This window comes from Contarinia nasturtii, unplaced genomic scaffold, assembly GCF_009176525.2.
Source record: "Contarinia nasturtii isolate CC-2019 unplaced genomic scaffold, AAFC_CNas_1.1 Cnas_scaffold_1305, whole genome shotgun sequence".
In the NCBI taxonomy this organism is placed as follows: domain Eukaryota; kingdom Metazoa; phylum Arthropoda; class Insecta; order Diptera; family Cecidomyiidae; genus Contarinia; species Contarinia nasturtii.
Window position 1 is genome coordinate 1 of NW_022198645.1, and position 18,455 is coordinate 18,455.

General features: G+C 33.2%; 7 protein-coding genes and 1 long non-coding RNA gene across 8 annotated transcripts; 4 read left to right on the top strand and 4 right to left on the bottom strand.

The window, feature by feature from the left end:
• Positions 1-7: 7 nt before the first annotated feature.
• LOC116345523 lies at positions 8-1,259 on the top strand. Its single transcript, XM_031774959.1, has 3 exons — positions 8-434; positions 523-903; positions 1,064-1,259. The coding sequence occupies exons 1-2, from the start codon at positions 76-78 to the stop codon at positions 842-844; spliced, it is 681 nt and encodes a 226-aa protein (XP_031630819.1). The 5' UTR covers positions 8-75; the 3' UTR covers positions 845-903; positions 1,064-1,259.
• On the top strand, positions 845-2,689 carry LOC116345534 (spermine oxidase-like). The gene is made up of 6 exons (XM_031774972.1): positions 845-870; positions 938-956; positions 1,006-1,033; positions 1,255-1,877; positions 1,950-2,146; positions 2,219-2,689. Exons 1-6 carry the CDS (start codon positions 845-847, stop codon positions 2,565-2,567), a joined length of 1,242 nt encoding a protein of 413 aa, XP_031630832.1. The 3' UTR covers positions 2,568-2,689.
• Positions 2,687-3,774, bottom strand: LOC116345522 (protein FRA10AC1 homolog). The gene is made up of 3 exons (XM_031774958.1): positions 3,363-3,774; positions 3,134-3,293; positions 2,687-3,057 (listed from the first exon to the last, which is right to left on the bottom strand). The coding sequence occupies exons 1-3, from the start codon at positions 3,630-3,632 to the stop codon at positions 2,741-2,743; spliced, it is 747 nt and encodes a 248-aa protein (XP_031630818.1). The 5' UTR covers positions 3,633-3,774; the 3' UTR covers positions 2,687-2,740.
• A 186-nt stretch (positions 3,775-3,960) lies between these two features.
• On the top strand, positions 3,961-5,107 carry LOC116345515. The gene is made up of 4 exons (XM_031774948.1): positions 3,961-4,114; positions 4,193-4,332; positions 4,407-4,485; positions 4,562-5,107. The coding sequence occupies exons 1-4, from the start codon at positions 4,033-4,035 to the stop codon at positions 5,062-5,064; spliced, it is 804 nt and encodes a 267-aa protein (XP_031630808.1). The 5' UTR covers positions 3,961-4,032; the 3' UTR covers positions 5,065-5,107.
• Positions 5,108-5,774: 667 nt separating this feature from the next.
• Positions 5,775-10,060, bottom strand: LOC116345517 (transcription factor GAGA-like). Its single transcript, XM_031774951.1, has 7 exons — positions 8,747-10,060; positions 7,743-7,997; positions 7,493-7,661; positions 7,308-7,406; positions 7,093-7,230; positions 6,700-7,004; positions 5,775-6,624 (listed from the first exon to the last, which is right to left on the bottom strand). The coding sequence occupies exons 1-7, from the start codon at positions 8,927-8,929 to the stop codon at positions 6,559-6,561; spliced, it is 1,215 nt and encodes a 404-aa protein (XP_031630811.1). The 5' UTR covers positions 8,930-10,060; the 3' UTR covers positions 5,775-6,558.
• Positions 10,061-10,514: 454 nt separating this feature from the next.
• On the bottom strand, positions 10,515-12,414 carry LOC116345512 (ubiquitin-like-conjugating enzyme ATG3). The gene is made up of 5 exons (XM_031774944.1): positions 12,030-12,414; positions 11,466-11,936; positions 11,109-11,398; positions 10,992-11,038; positions 10,515-10,813 (listed from the first exon to the last, which is right to left on the bottom strand). Exons 1-5 carry the CDS (start codon positions 12,099-12,101, stop codon positions 10,707-10,709), a joined length of 987 nt encoding a protein of 328 aa, XP_031630804.1. The 5' UTR covers positions 12,102-12,414; the 3' UTR covers positions 10,515-10,706.
• A 1,149-nt stretch (positions 12,415-13,563) lies between these two features.
• LOC116345511 (kelch-like protein diablo) lies at positions 13,564-17,078 on the top strand. The gene is made up of 9 exons (XM_031774943.1): positions 13,564-13,578; positions 13,665-13,746; positions 14,051-15,076; positions 15,188-15,310; positions 15,391-15,552; positions 15,651-15,772; positions 15,847-16,036; positions 16,103-16,290; positions 16,364-17,078. Exons 3-9 carry the CDS (start codon positions 14,111-14,113, stop codon positions 16,386-16,388), a joined length of 1,776 nt encoding a protein of 591 aa, XP_031630803.1. The 5' UTR covers positions 13,564-13,578; positions 13,665-13,746; positions 14,051-14,110; the 3' UTR covers positions 16,389-17,078.
• An 821-nt stretch (positions 17,079-17,899) lies between these two features.
• Positions 17,900-18,449, bottom strand: LOC116345520. Its single transcript, XR_004201508.1, has 3 exons — positions 18,315-18,449; positions 18,147-18,246; positions 17,900-18,074 (listed from the first exon to the last, which is right to left on the bottom strand). It is a non-coding gene; the product is annotated as an uncharacterized LOC116345520 (long non-coding RNA).
• Between the last annotated feature and the right edge of the window lie 6 nt (positions 18,450-18,455).

An 18,455-nucleotide genomic window follows, 5' to 3' on the forward strand; every position in this document is an offset into this window, starting at 1 on the left:
GCACTTTATGGCGAACAACCATCGAGCAAAAGCGCAAATCACCAGCTATATTTGGAATACAATTTGGATTCCTTTATGGCATCACGTCAAGTGCATTACCAACGGCGTGTGGCCCGACTAGAGCTGGACAAGCATATCAGACGTCAAGTTGCCGCACATCAAGTGGCCCGTGATATGACCCTACTCGAAAAAGAAATTCCAAAAGCACAACAGACCATCGTGTATGCATTGGGTGACGCAAAAATCGGTGCAAATTCGCCGATAAAGGGACACTGCAGAACACCACAGGCCTTCATAACGCATACCATTGATCGATATTGTCGCATAATGGCAGTTCATGAGCCAGGAACATCGATGCTCTGTAGTCGTGATCATGATATCTTAGACCAACCATTGCACCGCGAAAGACCGGAGAATATGAATCCAAAGGATCGGTAAGTTTATTGCTTTTTGTATTGCATTTTTATTTTATTCAGTAAATGTGTCGTATGACATGAATGTTAATTTTATCGTATCGTTCAGTTTCTTAGTTTGCAACAACTGCGAACCGGCCCTTAACCATGTTCTCCCACCACCAAATGAGTGGATAGGCAAAATTCATCATACATTCCGATCAAAACATCGCCTTGAATTGGAACCGAATCTCAAGCATTATGGACATTCTATCGCGAATCAACAATACAATGGACGCAAGCAAACTATTGTTTTTGACCGTGATCTGAATGCATCACGCAACATGATATACAAATCATTGTGTATGATACAAGATATTCCAATCAATGGTGATTTCAATCGGAGTGCTGCCTATTTACGACAACGGGCGGCTAATGCTGCCGCTCATTAAATGAATATCCTCCTCGGCCGTCTCCCGTAGTTTACTCCGTCTAAGAGTAATTTACGTGTGTGAGTAAGTGTCGTTTGGTTCCATTCATTGTAGACCGATTGATATATTAATGGTGATCTTTTTTTTCATTCCATTCTTTTTTTTTAAATTGAAATAGGTAGTGGCCTTGGCACCAAGTGCTATTCTATAGTAAGTATTTTGTTTTTTTTTCTTCCACAGCAGAACGCGATTCTCAACACTACTACCAAATCTCAAATTAAAGCAATGTTGTTGCAAATGTGTGACGATTATTTTGCTCTTAAACTATACATATTTGATTTTCATTATATGTTTCCATTACTTCCATTACGTTCCATTACATATTGATTAATTCCCATTATTTCCATTCTTTTCTTTGTGATTAACCCTAGGCAATGAAACGTTCCCAAAATCAGTGGGCCATTTTTTACGCAAAAGATTTCAAAAATTTATAGATAGTTTAGAAAATCTACAGGACAAAGAAAATGCATACGATCTATTCGATTGGCATGTGCGCTTCCAAATAATCGACAATTCATGTTTATCGCTTGACCAATTATCGGCTATTTATTGGGGAAAATATTCGTTTAATGGTGAATCGTGTCAGGCACACTTTAATTTCAAAAATTGTTTTGGATCAGTTGTTGATTGCATTATTGATGAGATTCGAGATAATTCAATTGAATATAAAAAGGAAGTGATTGAAATTCAAATACACAACAGTTTCAGGACAAAAATAAATGAAAATGCTAAGACACACATGACGACGGCAAATGTTTCTGTGAAATGTACCGACGGCACTGTCTACACGGCAAATCACGTTATAGTGACTTTTTCATTGGGCGTTTTAAAAAAATTACATAAAAATCTGTTTAAGCCAACTCTACCGTCGCCAATTCATTCAGCAATCGAAAGCATTGGCTTTGAAACTATAAATAAAATTTTCTTGGAATTCGATACCGTGTGGTGGAACGATTTAGATGGTATACAATTTGTTTTCAATTATAAAAGAGAGGTGAATTGCATTTTCTTGAAAAAGTAGGAAAAGAAAAAAAACAGACTTTATTTTCGTTTTTTTTTTTAATAGAAAAAACAATGGACAGATTATTTAACCGGTTTCGACATAATGCAACCACAGAGCTCAAACATTTTATTGGGTTGGGTCGGTGGAGCTGGGGCCATCCAAATGGAAAAACTGAATGATGAACAAATTATAGGCGATTGTGTAAAATTACTATCCAAGTTTACAAATCAATCCGTTCCGTATCCAAATCGATACCATTGGTAAGTTATATTTAAGCCATTTTTGACACACATCAATTCAATTCAATTCATTTTTTCTCATTTATTTCTTAGCACACGATGGCATTCAAATCCATTTGTGAGGGGAGCATACAGCTATATAAGTACAAAATGCGATAGTAACGAAACAATTTCGCAAAATATATTAAATAAAGCAGTGACACTTGAGGATTTTTACTCAACGACAGGAATGGACGAGTGCAATGATGAAGACCATAATTTAAAATTAAATTTAGAAATGCTTAAAAAACGGCAAAATTATTTTAATTTTATGCATAAGCCGTCGGCACCAGTTGTTTTATTTGCTGGTGAGGCTTGCCATGATAAATATTTTTCCACTGCACACGGTGCATTTGCATCCGGAATTGAGCAAGCACAAAAAATTATTGACCTTTATAAATGAATAGAAATGTCCATTTTCTGCTGTTTTTCCTAGATTTTTGAACTTACACTTCAATAGCATTAAAACTTCAAAATGACCATCTGTGCAACATTTAATAAAGAATTTGATCAAACAATCAATGATTTTGAGGTTTTTATTTTGTGTATTTATTTGAATTTTGTTGAAGCATCCATCTACAACAGTAAATTCGCCAAATAATCGTCGAATTCTTCTTCGCGAGATTTCTCTTCGTCGTTTGTTGATTTCGACCAAAATATTTGCTCTAGCTGTTGAACCGCACTACTTTCTGGCGCTGTTGTTGTGCCATCATGGTTTTGTGACTCGGGTATATCATTGTCGTTATTGCTGGCAGTGGCCATATCGAGAGATGAAACTGAAGTTCTTGTATTTGTATCACGGTGCCTGTGTGATTTCTTGTGTTTCTGCACTCGTTTCACTTCTCGTTTCTTTGAATGGTAATTCAATTTTTCGGAACAATCAGGACATAATCCTAAGAATAATAGAAAATCAGTTCCATGTTTTTGTTTTCAATGATTTCTTGAGAGAATATTAATTTCAATGCATACTTAATTTAATGAGGGCGTTTTTCTTGTCACCATGCTCAACATATGCAAAATTAACTTCCCAGCTCCGAAGTGCAGAGCGTTCTTCGCATTTTTTATTACCACAACTGAACTGTCCCTTACCGGCGATTACTTCACGTTCAATGCGCCATCTTAATGCAATCTGAAATATATTAAATTAATATTTAACCAAAAACATTTCAAACAACAACCAAAAATAATTGATGTTTACCTTATTTTCTTTGTACCTTGACAAATCTGCGATGCAATATTCTTTGAATAGTTTATCGTAATATTTCTTGGCCAATTGTTTTTCCCATGAATCCACATCATTATCGTTCCATAGAAATTGATGATTTTCACGAATCACGTCCAAATCTGTTTTGTCTTTGCTTGTATCTCTTGTGTACAATTTGGTCAAATCGCCAGGTCTTTTCAAAATATACTCGTTTATCAACTTTTGATGCACTTGGTATGGATTTAGATCTTTGAAATATGACATATTTTTAAATGCTATACAGCTCTGGTAGTAATTTTATGGTCGATTTTCATAAAAACAACATTTAAACATAAAAAATAAACAACATAATTTTTATTTTAGAAACAGAGTGAACAGCTAAAGCCAAACATTCAAATCTCATTTTAGTTTTATGAGCAAATGACAGCTGTCATAGCAGACAGGGTACGTTCAATATATATTTTTTAAATTGAATATATTCAATAATAATACCGCTAATAATCATCTGTGTTAAGCGAGAACTGAGTAATATAAATTATCATCATAGGGTCAAAAGATTATCTCCTTCAAAAATTAAGTTTTGTTCAAAAAAATTCACGTATGAAGATTAGTCAATATTATTTTACTTCACACGGCGCACATAATTGAACTCAATTCATTAAAGATGTTACCCAAATTCGTATTTTTTCTGATTTTATTAACAAAATTTTGTTCTTGTGATGATCTTTCATATGGAAGGGAGGAAGGTACTAAATATTTAAAATAAAAAATAAAAAATAAATTGAATGTCAAATAAAGTGTTAATAAGAAATATGAAATTTCAGACAATTTGAAACCGCTATTTGAAAAGGTATTGTTTAGTCAACATCTCGACCAGCCCAAGAATTACACATTAATATTCAAGTATATTGCATCGGAGTCATCACCAAATATAACGTTTGCTAAGTTTGAAGTTCCCGGAACCGTGAGTTGAATTCGAAAATTAATATTGAAAATGTATAAACTTTGATAAATGATTCATTTCATTTTTAAAAAAAGAAAACTCAAGGATCCATTGATGTAAGCAAAGAAAAGGGCAAAGAAAAAACATTGCAAGCTCAACTCAACATAGTGAATGGTACTAACTAGTGAATTTTACTTATTATTATTGATTATTTTAAATTAATTCTTTTCTTTTGTGATTCTCCCCTTAGGTACTAATATCCATGTTACTTGCAAAATATATGGACCGAGTGTGAACTTATTGGATGCAGCTACACTTGGAAGAATGTCTAGTTCGACGGAAAATAATCCAAAAACAGTGACTGTTATCTATGGTCACAACACATCAAAGACACGTAATCGGAAGGTGAACTTGGGGCTTCGACAAACGGGTGATAAATTAATCAATTTTCAAAGAAAAAACGTCACATTGTCATATCGGTTTCCCGAGGCCGAATTCGAATGTAAGGACAAAAACAACTCTATCACTTCGGTTGCCTTTTCTTTTGACTCTCCCACCGCTATCGCCTTTATCAATAGTACATATTTGAGTGAACATCAAGTGAATGTCATTGCATATGATCTTAATAACCCATATTTCGAAGCAAATATGTCTGTTTATGGTTATGATTCCCGTGTTAAGCCCGACTCATACAAACCTATAGTTATCAAAAGTAAGAAAAATGGAGCCTTTCTGCAACGTCCGTATAATTAAAAATAAATAAACATTGAAATCTTGTAATCAAATCAATTTAAAATACACATTTTATTTAATGTATCAATGCTTTTATTCCATTTTACATATTACATGTTTTTTTTTACGTTCATTCGCCAAACAAAATGTTTCTTTATCTTTATTAAAAAAAAAAAACGTTCCAATTTTTTTTCTTAAAAAATCTCACCATTTATATACTATATATATAGTTTCTCGTTCTGAGAATTTCTTGTTGGACTTTTGTGTGTTGCAACTTTTGCGAAAAAGAGCTGATAAGCGCCATAAGTTATACATATTACATAAAAATGATTTGTTCGGTCATTTACCTAAAATATTTATTTCAATGGATACAATATGATTTCGCTTACATGAAAAATTAGGTAGGTATGTGCATTGAGTGAAATTTGGAATCGATATGAAATTATACATATAATTAAACACGATTTTTTCTCTTAAAATAGTTGTTGGTGAAATAAACTACATTCAATTGTCGTTTTCACATTATTAACTCTTTATAAAAAAAAATCCATATCGAAAAATGTGCCAAATTTGAAGAATAATTCAACGATTCTTTTGCACGTATTACTGTTGGACTTATGTGGTTTTTTTTTTGTTCATAATAAGTTGTTTTAAAAATTACTACAATCCAATTTCTTATTTAAGTTTTCCATATGTATCAAATCCTAAACCGGAATAAAACTTCACAGATGTTCCAAAAAAAACGTAGTCAATTTTATTAATTAATTCAAAGATTTTTGTTTCCCTTTTATCAACAACTATTCAATGGCATATCTTTTTGAAAACATATTATTATTAACATTAAATGAATAATAACATGTTTTAAGTCTGGTTTAACCAAAATTGTTAATAATGAAGATATGTGGTAGGTGTTGTTGTTGTTGATGTTGCTATTATCGTCGTTATCATTTAAAATTATTATTATAAGCACACCGTATTACAAAAACATATTTCCTTCGTGCATGTCTACAATATGCAACTGCACCGGTGTGAAATGGTCAGAGTTTATGTGAATGTCTACAATAGACACTTTCGCTTTGCAAATTGCACATTTCACTTCTTCTCATTTATAGTACTGGACATTTAATGTTTTTTTGTTCTCTTTTCTATGTGTTTGTGTTTTTTTTTTCTTTTCATGTAATACGGAATAATTAACACTAAATTTGATATTTTGTTTAGATTTAAAATATACGTAGTATTTGGCTAAGTGCTTTCTACCTCCAAAAAAATTCAGCGCTCTGTATAGAAATTCAGTTGTCATCGGATAGCGGAGGCGGTGATAGATGGTTGTGGTGGTGGTGGCGGCGTCTGCAGCATATGCATCGCATGTGTGCACTCTTACATGGATTTTATAGACTTTGTCGACAAAGTGAAGATAGAAGAAGATTCGTTCCGTATTCAAAGTTGTATCATTCTCCTCGAATGTTTAATGTTAAAGCCGTTTATTTAATGATGGCCTTAATCTTGGATATAATATTACGTATTTGCGTTATTTCCTTTTACAAAAATCACCTTTTTCAATACGATGTGATTTTTATTCGACTGAAATTTAAAAAAAAAAACAACGATCGATAAATTTTTGTTTTGATGGAGCTTTGTAAATATATTTATGTATACCTGATTGAGATTGCTTAATGTGAGCTGATGTGTTGTTGGTAGATTTTGTACCTGAGCAATTTGTAACGATGTTGAGCCATCTGAATTCTCATGCATTATATGCTGTGACTGATTTGCATTGGTATTGGCCTCAACGATCGTATGCGAAGCAGTTTGATTTGGTGCAACTGACACAGCAATGGTCTGATTTTGTGATTGTTGTAGTTGCATTTGTTGCCCTTGGTCCTGGTGTGACGTCGATGATATATCTTCAGGTTCTTTCTTCACGGTCACCGTTTGCATTCCTGTTATATTATTATTGGTACCTAAATCGTTTGAAGAGAATTTCCATTTAAAATCACACAAAAATAATTGCATCAATTTTTTTTTGTGAAACGTAAAATTTGTACATACTCTTGCGTTCCTTTTTTATTCCTGGCTTTGAAAAATGTCTTAGTTCCAAATGGCGACGTAAATTTCGCGACTGCTTTATAACGGCACCGCAAATTGGACAGGAGGCAGGTTGTTCAGATTGTGATCGAGATTTTGTTTCTGAAATTAATTAAAAATTTATTCATAAAAATGCTGCCTTTTATGTTGAAGCTCGAATGAATTGAAAAGCCACTTACTATTTGGATCTCGTGGTGCTTTTGGCTTTTTGGGTTTTGGTGGGGAATTTTCTATCTCATTTTCTGTGCTGGCGTTTGCATGCGGTTCAGATTTTGGTACTGAAGAAGAAAGAAATTTGTTTTTTATTGAATAAAAAATGAAATAAGTTTGGAAATAAGAGAGACATTTATAAATGGCCACATACCGACTGGTTTCTTGACCCGTGGTTTCCGTTTGCGACTTGGCAAAAGTTGATTAATGACATCCTTTACATCGGTTACTTCAGTCAATTGATCAGCTACTTCGACTACGTGCGCTTGAATCGTTTGATGTTGTGGAGATGATTCGTGTATGGCGGTCATTAAATCCTCGTTCTATTGAAAATTCCGTATATTTATTTTTTATATCAAAAAAAAAAAAAAAATTGAAGAGTGAAAAAAATATAGGGTTCTTACATCAATGACGGCTTTGACGTGATGTTGGGCCAATAGACTCGGATGGAGCTGTATTGATGTTGTATTGTAATCGTCTTTAGTGACTGTTTGTGGTGCTAAGCCCTGAATATTTAAGCAATGTGCTGCCTGAAGTAGTGATGGTAATTGTGAATGATCGACACTCACTTCGCCGCGATACACAAATTCTAAAAGTGCTTCTAGGTCGCTGGCATTTACTCCAGCTAACATCACTATCGGATGCTTACATGGAGTATTCTATAACGAAATCAAATCAAAGGAATAAGTGCGAAAATCAACCATTTTGTTTTTATACACTTGCATCGGCACACACACACACACATATAGACACAATCAGAATGCAAAAAAAGAAGAAGAAATGGAAACGGCAGCAATTTGGGTAATTGATTTAAAGAGTTGCAATTCTTTTAAAGATTATAGACAGGTCTTTTTACATTGAGACATGATTGTTTTGCACAATATTCCAATAAGAAATTTTTCGTGAAAAAATGCGGGAAAAATAAAGTTATTCAACTCTATTATGAAGAGATGCACTCATGAAAATTGTATACGAAATAAAGTGTTAATCACAACCCAGACTTTGTGAGAAAGAGAGAGAGAGAATAAAAAGAATTGTGCCAATTTATCACATTTTATAGATTTTAACGTCAGCATTTTAATTCATATTTTTGGTGGTTTTTTTTACAATTATTTTTTTTAAATAAAGGTCTCTTTCACAATCAATGATTTCACAAGAAAATGATGTAAAATATTCTGCAATTTAAATACGGCTTATCAGCAATTCCATTCAATTAAAATACGCAAAAAAATGTGCGAATTATAATTTTGCGTTTCGATTTTCGAAAAGTTTCACCAAAAAAGAAACTTGAAAAAAAGAGGAAAAGATTGTATAAAATGCACCAAACAAATTGCATTCTCTCACCAAGACTTGACGAAGAATGATAGCGAAAAATGGACGAACGAAAGAAATGGCTGCTATATTTTACCTTTAATAAATCCAACAAGAATGGACTTGCAGCGCATAAGACAATTTTATGCGCCGGGAAACTACGACCACCTGCAGCTAATGTGCAATCGACCAAATCACCATGGCATCGAAGCAATTGTACTGCCGACACCAAGCTGGTGCCGTAGTCGCCCCATGTTAAACTGTAGAGATGAGAATTCATTGGGAGCGATATATAACGCTCACTCTATGCAAAATTTTAATGATTTTTCTTCTTTCTCTTCGTCGTGGCCGTCGTCGTCGTTGTTATTGTTGTTGCTGTTGTTGCTGTTGTTGCTGTTGTTCACAACCACCACTATGTTGCGCGTGAATATTTGTTTTTATTTTTGTACTTAAAATGTATATATATATTTATGCTTCGCTCTATTTGTTTGCTCCGACGTTCGATAGTACGATCTCAAAGTTGACGGAGATTTTTGGTTCATCCAACGAATACTTGAATACTCACATACACATTAGTCCACAGCACACCTCACGATATACACTTTCACCATCAACGTACATATATAGTCTCATTATGTTGGTTACACAGACACTTTTACGTGCGTATTGAGTGAGAAAAAAAAATAGATACCGTTTTCAAGTTAACATGTATGAGATTGTTTTTGTTAATGATTGCATATCGAAGGGAAACGAAAGAGCTTCACTTACACACTGAACCGTCTCAATATTTCGCGTTACGGTTACTTGTTGTTGTTACGTTTCGAGAAATGGAAAGAGCATATATATATTTTTTTTTATGGATAGAGCTCTCCACTGCCGCGCTGTCGCTTTAAAGTATTTCTCAAATATTCCGCACAGAGAATAACATACAGAGAGAATATGTTTTGCTTTCACGTAGTACGGCATGCACAGTTCACTCAATGTACTTTCTCTCTCGCTCTCTCTCGCTCTCTGTCTGTCTCTCACTACCTTTCTTTCTTACACACTCTCTCTATTAGTATTACTCTCTCACTCTCCCAATATTTATATTTTTAATTTCGTTGAATTTTCCCCGTACTTGATGTTTTTTAATTCTTGGCGCAGATTCGGGAAAAAGCACTACCAGTTTCGAATGAAAAACAATTCATTCCATATCGATTAAACGAAACATATTCTTCTTTATTAATCAAATCTTTTTATCATAGCTCTTCATTTGATAATTCGTTCGTATTTCACTTTTAGAAGAAAAAAATCGATCCAAAAGAAACAAATTTGTGAAATCCTACTCAATGAATATTTCACTCGTGTTTTTATTAACTTTATTTTGCGACTCAAAATAGAAAAAAAACGAAATGCCTAACACACAAAATACGGAAATATGAGGGATTGTCGATGAAGATATGTCAAACTTTTGTACTCTCCATGTTATTTGCACACATACAAACACACCAACACACTATAAGACACAACAAAATATAATAAATATATACGTTTGTCATGTATGAGTGTAAAGCAAATCCGTTGACTTTATTTCAAAGTAACAAAAAATACATATCATTTTTTCGAATTACTTTTTTTTCTTTATTTTAAAAGGAAAAACTATTCATATTGTACAACAGTCATTTTGATGGATTATTAACGTTACAAAATGTATAAAGTTTATTTGCGTTGATTTGTTTTTCCATATGTCATTTGATGAATACTTTATATAAACCGATGAACGCACTCTTGGCCGATAAGAAATAAATGTTGCTGTAAAAATTGAATTCGTTTTTTTTGTTTGATTTATAGATAATAATATTTCGGATACAATAATCATAATTTGATTTGATTTCAATAAAATATAGCCGTGAGCTCCTTTAATTATTCGTTATATTTTACGTAAGCAAATAGATACTTTGAACAATATCATGTAAAATCCAAAGCGCAATGAAAATTAAAACAATGAAATTTTTTATCGAAAAAGACATCGGACAAGGAAATGTTTTCGAATCGTGCGTGTCATGAAAATACACTTATTATGACATGGCAAAGTTTTGTGTAAAATCGTATTCTATTGTTGGGATGACGGTTTGCACGAATTTTAAAAAAATTATCAAATACATATGGACACCAAGCGCTTTACCTAGAAGGATAAGAGAAAAAAAAATGCAAATTACATATGAGTTTGGCTATAATTGATTGAAAAATATAGGAGCATATCATAGAAAAGACATTTCAGAAGGGAAAATATACGCGTAGTCAAGCCTTACAGATTTAGATAGAGATATTTGAATTTATTATAAAAAATATAGACACTTTACCGCCTTCTTCAACTGTTTGTATAATTTTCTTCATGATATCAGCATGTCTAAAATGTAAACAAAATCAAAATGTCAATCAATTACATTCAGAAAAATGCCAATTGCCATGATACTCACTTGCATGGATGTACTGAGGCCATGTTTGGTCCAGGCAGATGTGGATGCGTTTCCATTGTTACCGTTTTCTTTGCATGATCTTGACTGACATCTTCGTACATTTGTTCAACGTTCAATGGTTGACGATTCTCATCATATCCAACCACCCACAAGCGTGGCGTTTGATAGTATTTATCATAGGTTATGTGCAAATCATAGGTCCGCGTATGTATTACTTGATCACCAGTCTCAGACGATTCAGTGGATGCTTTTGGTTCGACTTTCTCTTTTGGTTGACTGACTGCGGATGCCTGTAAAAAGTCAAAATGAAATATATCAATCAGCATAAGACTTTAAATGCTTGCGTTTAAAAATTACCGGGTCCACCATATGCAACATGCCACTTTCTTCAAAATCTTCCATATCAACGGCCTCTTCATCGTCGTCATCGTCATCATTTCCATTTGACTTCCCTCGGTTGATTTCATCTTCCATGTCGCCGGCCACATCGTCATCATCATTTTTATTATCGTCTAATGTCATATCACACACTTTGTCCTCCAGTTCATTTGCAGTTGCACCGTAATGATGTGTTTCCACCCATCCATCGTCATCGCCATTTTCATTTTCGATAATCGTTTCTTCGCCTACATACTCCATTTGTTTACAACGTCGATAGCATGGCACATTTCTAGTTATCAAAAATTGCTTATCTTTTGGTAAATATGATTTGATGCGAGCCTCATCGCCAGTTGCCCATTGCCATGTCGGACAATGATGTACCAAATGATCGCCAGCTGCAATGAACTCTTCTGGCGTTAACACACCAGTTTCCTTGAATTTTGATTCCTGTATCGTTGACAAAGACGAAAGCAAAAAAAAAAACAGCAAAAATTAGATGGACAGAATTCGAAAAAAAAAACTGCATCAAAATAAACAAACCTTCAAAACTGGCGTCAAATATTCCGCAACTCCCAACGCAGTTCCCTTCACAGAATTAAATACACTCTGCATTCTAGTTCTTCAATGCTCAATTCTCTTTGAAATGTTTTCTCTATTTTTTCCTAATTTTTGGTATATTGTTATACAACTGTGGTGTAATTTTAAATTGTTTTCAATGGAATTCAGTCGGATGATGCGAAGAAAAAATAATAATTAAATCGAAATGCTTTGATTGCTTATTTTAAAAACAATAGATCTGACAGCCTCTTTATGCTCATTGCCTTAATATGATCACAAATATAATATGAACACAAACACAAAGACGTGAGAAAGTAATTGACAGTTACACATACAAACACACCCAGCGACTATATTTTTTGATTACGTCATGTCAAATAGCTAAAAGAGAGTGGAAATGACAAAAAAAAAACAAATGAATGCATTCGTTTAGCAAATGAAAAATTATAATATTTAAAAAAAATACCGTTTAAATCTCATCAAACGAATAATATTAATTGATTGTCGATAGGAAAACCAATTTTATTTGCAACAACTTGAAATCAAAAATGAGTGCGTTCAATGGAAATGAAATCATGACCAGCGCCATAGTCTATTATCATGGACAAAATATTGAAAAAGAAAATAACGAAGAAGAAGAAGAAAAGTGTAGTAATAACTCACAGAAATTAGAGAAATAATACATGAACGTTCCACACAGTAAAAATAATCCATATAGTCAGTCAAAAATAAACAGAACCATTTTTGAGTTCTGATCATCGTCTATTGATATAATAATATCATCATTTAATATTTTGTTTGACAATTCAATCAAATATAAAATATTTACAAAAAAGATTGATAAAATATGTACGAAAAAAATGATTCGAGAGTGATGTGAAATTGTGTCTTGTATCATAACGAGAATAAAGTGAACAGTCCAAAGTGTATCAAAATCCCAAAATCATTATTAGTTTTCAACAAAATTGGTAGCCACAAAAATTGTAACCACAAACATGATTAAATCAAATGGAAAACGGAATTTGAACAAAATATGCTGAACATTTTTTTAGTTTTGGTTTTGATTTTGAAGAAGAAATAAAATCAAAACAAAACAAATCAAAGGCAGTTCGATTTGATGTTTACATACAAAATGACCAAAACTAATTAAATTGTGAACTAGTTTCGTAGCAAAAAAATAAGAAGAAATTGACGAAGTTTTACAATATTTTTTTTATGATAACATAAAATTCAGACGAAAAATTTACTATTGAGAAAAAAAGAATTTCTTCGACATTGAAGTGGATATCATTTGACCAGTCGATCGAAAAAGAGAAAAAAAAACGTCTCCTGTTTAAGACTGACACATGAAGTTGTATAAATGTTTTGTGCTATCGTTTTTTAGCATTAAAAAAAGAGGCAAAATGCATGTCGCTGAATATGCATCAAATGTAATTTAACGTTTTATTTTATTATTATGAATGAAAGAAAACTTTCAACAAAAAATTAAAACGAAAAATTCACGTCAATCGAAATCAAATGAATTGAAAGTGTAAGTTGGAATTGAGAAAATGTATACAGTTATATGCAGCTCTCTGTCGTTTTTCTTTACATCAGCAATTCTCATATTAATTGCAGATTCTATTGCTGAGCGAAAACTACGATATTGTTAGTTTAGTGCAAAAGCTTTTGGACTAATTGATTTAACTACATTTCAAAGGTATGTTTCAATTGGTGGAAATTCATTTTTTGTTTTAGATAGTTTTCTATTGAAGATTTCACATCATCTTCTAGAGATATAAAAATGTAAATTTCATGTTTGTATTGAAACGAAATGAAAGTAAGTTACTCATATTTTCAATATGACGTTTAATGTTTGTGCATTGTCAGTGTTCAAATGGTTGACCTATTATTACTAATACAAAAACAAATTCATAAATAACTCGGCATGGGATAGTATTTAATTTTCATTTGATAATAATAGTTGAAAAAAATAAATAAAAAAGTTGTCTCTTTTGAAATAGATTGATACGGTGTGGAGTTGGGCATCAGCCCCGCTGCGTTTAGCAGCTACAACAAACAGAATGGGAGACACACTGATTGACACACAACGACCACCATCACCAGCTAGATTATCGCACACATCCGAAAAGCATCCGAAGGTTACGCTAACTGAATTGAATGTATTGCGACGACATCGTGAATTGTGCGATGTTGTGCTCAATGTTGGTGGCCGAAAAATATTTGCACATCGTGTTATTTTATCGGCATGTAGCCCATATTTTCGGGCCATGTTCACTGGCGAATTGGAAGAATCACGCCAAACCGAAGTAACAATTCGTGATATTGATGAAAATGCAATGGAATTGTTAATTGATTTTTGTTATACGTCACACATCATTGTTGAAGAATCAAATGTACAAACGTTATTACCAGCCGCATGTCTATTGCAATTGGCTGAAATTCAAGATATTTGTTGTGAATTTTTGAAACGTCAATTAGATCCCACCAATTGTTTGGGCATTCGTGCATTTGCTGATACCCATTCATGTCGTGAACTTTTACGCATCGCCGATAAATTTACGCAACATAATTTCCAAGAGGTGGTTACCGAAAGCGAGGAATTTCTTTTATTGCCCGTTGGGCAACTAGTCGATATTATTTGCAGTGATGAACTAAATGTTCGATCGGAAGAGCAAGTTTTTAATGCGGTCATGGCATGGCTTAAATATAATGTAGCTGATCGAAGACAACATCTGGCAACAGTATTACAACATGTACGACTTCCATTGCTCAGTCCAAAATTTCTGGTTGGCACAGTTGGTTCGGATTTGTTGGTTCGATCGGATGAAGCATGTCGTGATTTAGTTGATGAAGCCAAAAATTATCTACTTTTACCACAAGAAAGACCACTGATGCAAGGACCGAGAACAAGACCAAGAAAACCAACTAGACGCGGCGAAGTATTATTTGCTGTTGGTGGCTGGTGTTCGGGTGATGCAATTGCATCGGTTGAACGATTTGATCCACAGACAAACGATTGGAAAATGGTATCACCGAAAAATTACCTATTAATTATTATTAATTGTTTTACGATTATTTTCCGATTACTTATCGATTATTTTAAATTTTATTCTTTTCTTTTGTGATTCTCCCCTTAGGTATCACCGATGAGCAAGCGTCGATGCGGTGTTGGTGTTGCAGTTTTAAATGATTTATTATATGCAGTTGGCGGACATGACGGCCAAAGCTATTTGAACAGTATTGAAAGATATGATCCACAAGTGAGTATCATAATGACTGTCATATTGGTGTGCGAACATTCGTTAACATTCTCTCTTATTCACAATTCAATTTCATAAAGACAAACCAATGGTCATGTGATGTGGCTCCAACAACTTCGTGCAGAACTAGCGTGGGCGTTGCTGTTCTGGATGGTTTTCTCTATGCAGTTGGGGGCCAAGATGGTGTTCAATGTTTGAATCACGTTGAACGATATGATCCAAAAGAAAATAAATGGTCAAAGGTATTTAAACTATTTCAAAAAACGAAATAACATTCATCAATCAATATTATATTTGGAGACTATGATTTTAAAATCATTTTTCGTGAAATTCTTTTTAGGTTGCCCCAATGACGACTCGTCGATTAGGTGTTGCTGTTGCTGTTTTAGGTGGTTACTTGTATGCAATTGGTGGTTCAGACGGCCAATGCCCGTTAAATACTGTTGAAAGATATGATTCAAGGTAAAATGAAATAGATCAATCAAAAGCTTCAAATCTTATATTCAAATATTGATACAAAATCATTTCATTTCAAGGCAAAACAAATGGTGTGCTGTTAGTCCCATGTCAACTAGACGGAAACATTTAGGCTGTGCCGTATTTAATAATTACATTTATGCCGTGGGTGGTCGTGATGATTGTATGGAATTATCGTCGGCTGAACGATACAATCCGCACACTAATACATGGAGCCCAATTGTCGCAATGACGTCCAGAAGGAGTGGAGTGAGTTCATTTCAACGAAATGGTTTTGATTTCTTCTTGAATAATTTAATTTGAATTCTTGAATAGGTTGGATTAGCGGTGGTTAATGGCCAGCTGTATGCAGTAGGTGGTTTCGATGGTACGGCCTATCTAAAGACTATAGAAGTATATGATCCCGAAACAAATCAATGGCGATTGTGTGGATGCATGAACTATCGTAGATTAGGTGGAGGTGTGGGTGTAATGCGAGCACCGCAGACAGAGAATTATATGTGGTAAATATTTGTAGAAAACTATATAGCGTCAAAACATTCAAATTTTCAATTTCAAACCTTTTTTTGATTGTAGGATACGTAAGGATTCAGTTGTTTAAGAACACATCTATTGGCGAGATCGAGGTCAATATGTATAAAAATTTATCCTGGACACAAATTGAAAATGAATAATATTGCTATCATTCTTACAAAATTAACCGCAAGTATATGTGTTGTGCATCTTATTTGCATGTCCATCAATTGTATCACCACAATAGTTGTTACATCATATGGTGCATTGGAACTTTATTAGTCCACATTCACCATTTTGCATTTGCACCATCCGGCTACTATACGACTAAATTTGTAGGATTACAGTCATATATGCACCGTCAAACATTTCATACAGAAATCATACGCTGCGACCGGTTCGATACGGCTTTAAAACGATGATTATTAGCACAATGTTGAAGAAAAGATTTGAAGCAACAGCAGCACTTGTATGTTAAATACTATAATAATTCAATCAAAATCAAATAACTAGGTGACGCTATATTGCAAACTGAGTCATACTGTAAAAATTTCAATTTAAACAAAAAAAAAAACACATTTATCATTATTATTATCATTATAAATATTATTATTATTTTTATTATTATCATCATTTTTTCTGTGTGGATTATGGTTCATCTAGAAAATAAATGCTAAAATAAATGATAGTTAAATTATACTCATTCGTTCAAAGAAAAACCAAACTGTTTAATTTATGTAATAAATTTAACCGGATACATGTTTTTACAATACTAAAATCAAATGTTGTTTTCTTTCCCGAAACGTTGAAGTTATTGAATTAGTATATTTTTCAATGCACGCTAGTAAATCTCGTCCATGTTTTTTTTTAAATAGACATGAAAAATGTAATGTCATTTAATGAAAAATTTAACTTTATTTGAATAAAAATGCAATTTTAATATTGCGTATAAAAATTCAGGAGCTTGTTCTTCATCCGGTTGATTTAGAAATATCTGTAAAAATGTGTGAATTAATCTCTGTAAATATGTTTGCATTGCTTGATGATGCGCGAAACATGTCGATCACATCTTTTGGAATACCGTTGTTATTGCGTTTATTCGGCTGAATACCACAATCGGCACTAAGATATCGAAATTCCGGATTCAAGCAGTCTCAAATAATTGCGTTTTTTATTTACAATAACTTAATTGACCAACCAATCAATCAACATTGTTGCCACTTGGTAAGGCATTCATTTTATTTATAATTGGAAAGAATGAAAACTAAAATGTTTAAGAAAACAGTGTTGTTTATGATATACAAATAAATGCATTACAGAATTGGTGGATAAATGCATCGGTTCCCGCATTCACATCATCATGAAGAATGACAAGGAAATGGTGGGCACATTACTGGGATTTGATGATTTTGTTAACATGCTGCTGGAAGATGTTACCGAATATGAAAACACACCAGAAGGCCGGTGGGTCACAAAACTCGATCAGATCTTGCTCAATGGAAACAATATTACGATGCTTGTGCCGGGTGGTGATATACCAGATAATTAGAAAATAAATGTTTATTCTAAGTGGAGGAAAACGTTAATTAAAATATATACTTTCAAAGTACTAGATGTGTTTTTATTTGCTTGACCAAATATGGACGATTGAGAAGAAATAACATTTCAAACAAAAACTTTTTCCTCTTTATTTAAAAATTAATCCGATTCTATTTGTTTTGACATTTTTCTTCGGAATCAAAGCAATGGGCCGACAAAGCATTTCGTCAATAGTCTAAAAACATGAAAAATATACAATTTTAAAATGAAATTGAAGAATGTTTACATTGGATGACATAAAATTTACAATTTTTGTGGCTCGATTTTAAATCGTTCAGTAAGTTATAAAAGTTATTCGCATCTACAGTTTGGTCGTATTTGTTTAAATTTTCTCTCATTCTATTCGCCTGAAAAAAAGAATCAAATGAATGAGAAAAAAGAGATGAATCGTTGAAGTTGGCCGCTGTATACTTACCACACTTTTTGGTATACGCATATGCGGATATTTATCTTGATAGCTTCTGATTACTTGTGTTGCTTCCGCATATTTTCCACAATCCGATAATACTAATAATCGAATACAAAATGCCGCGAAATTTAAATCGTGGGCGGGTAA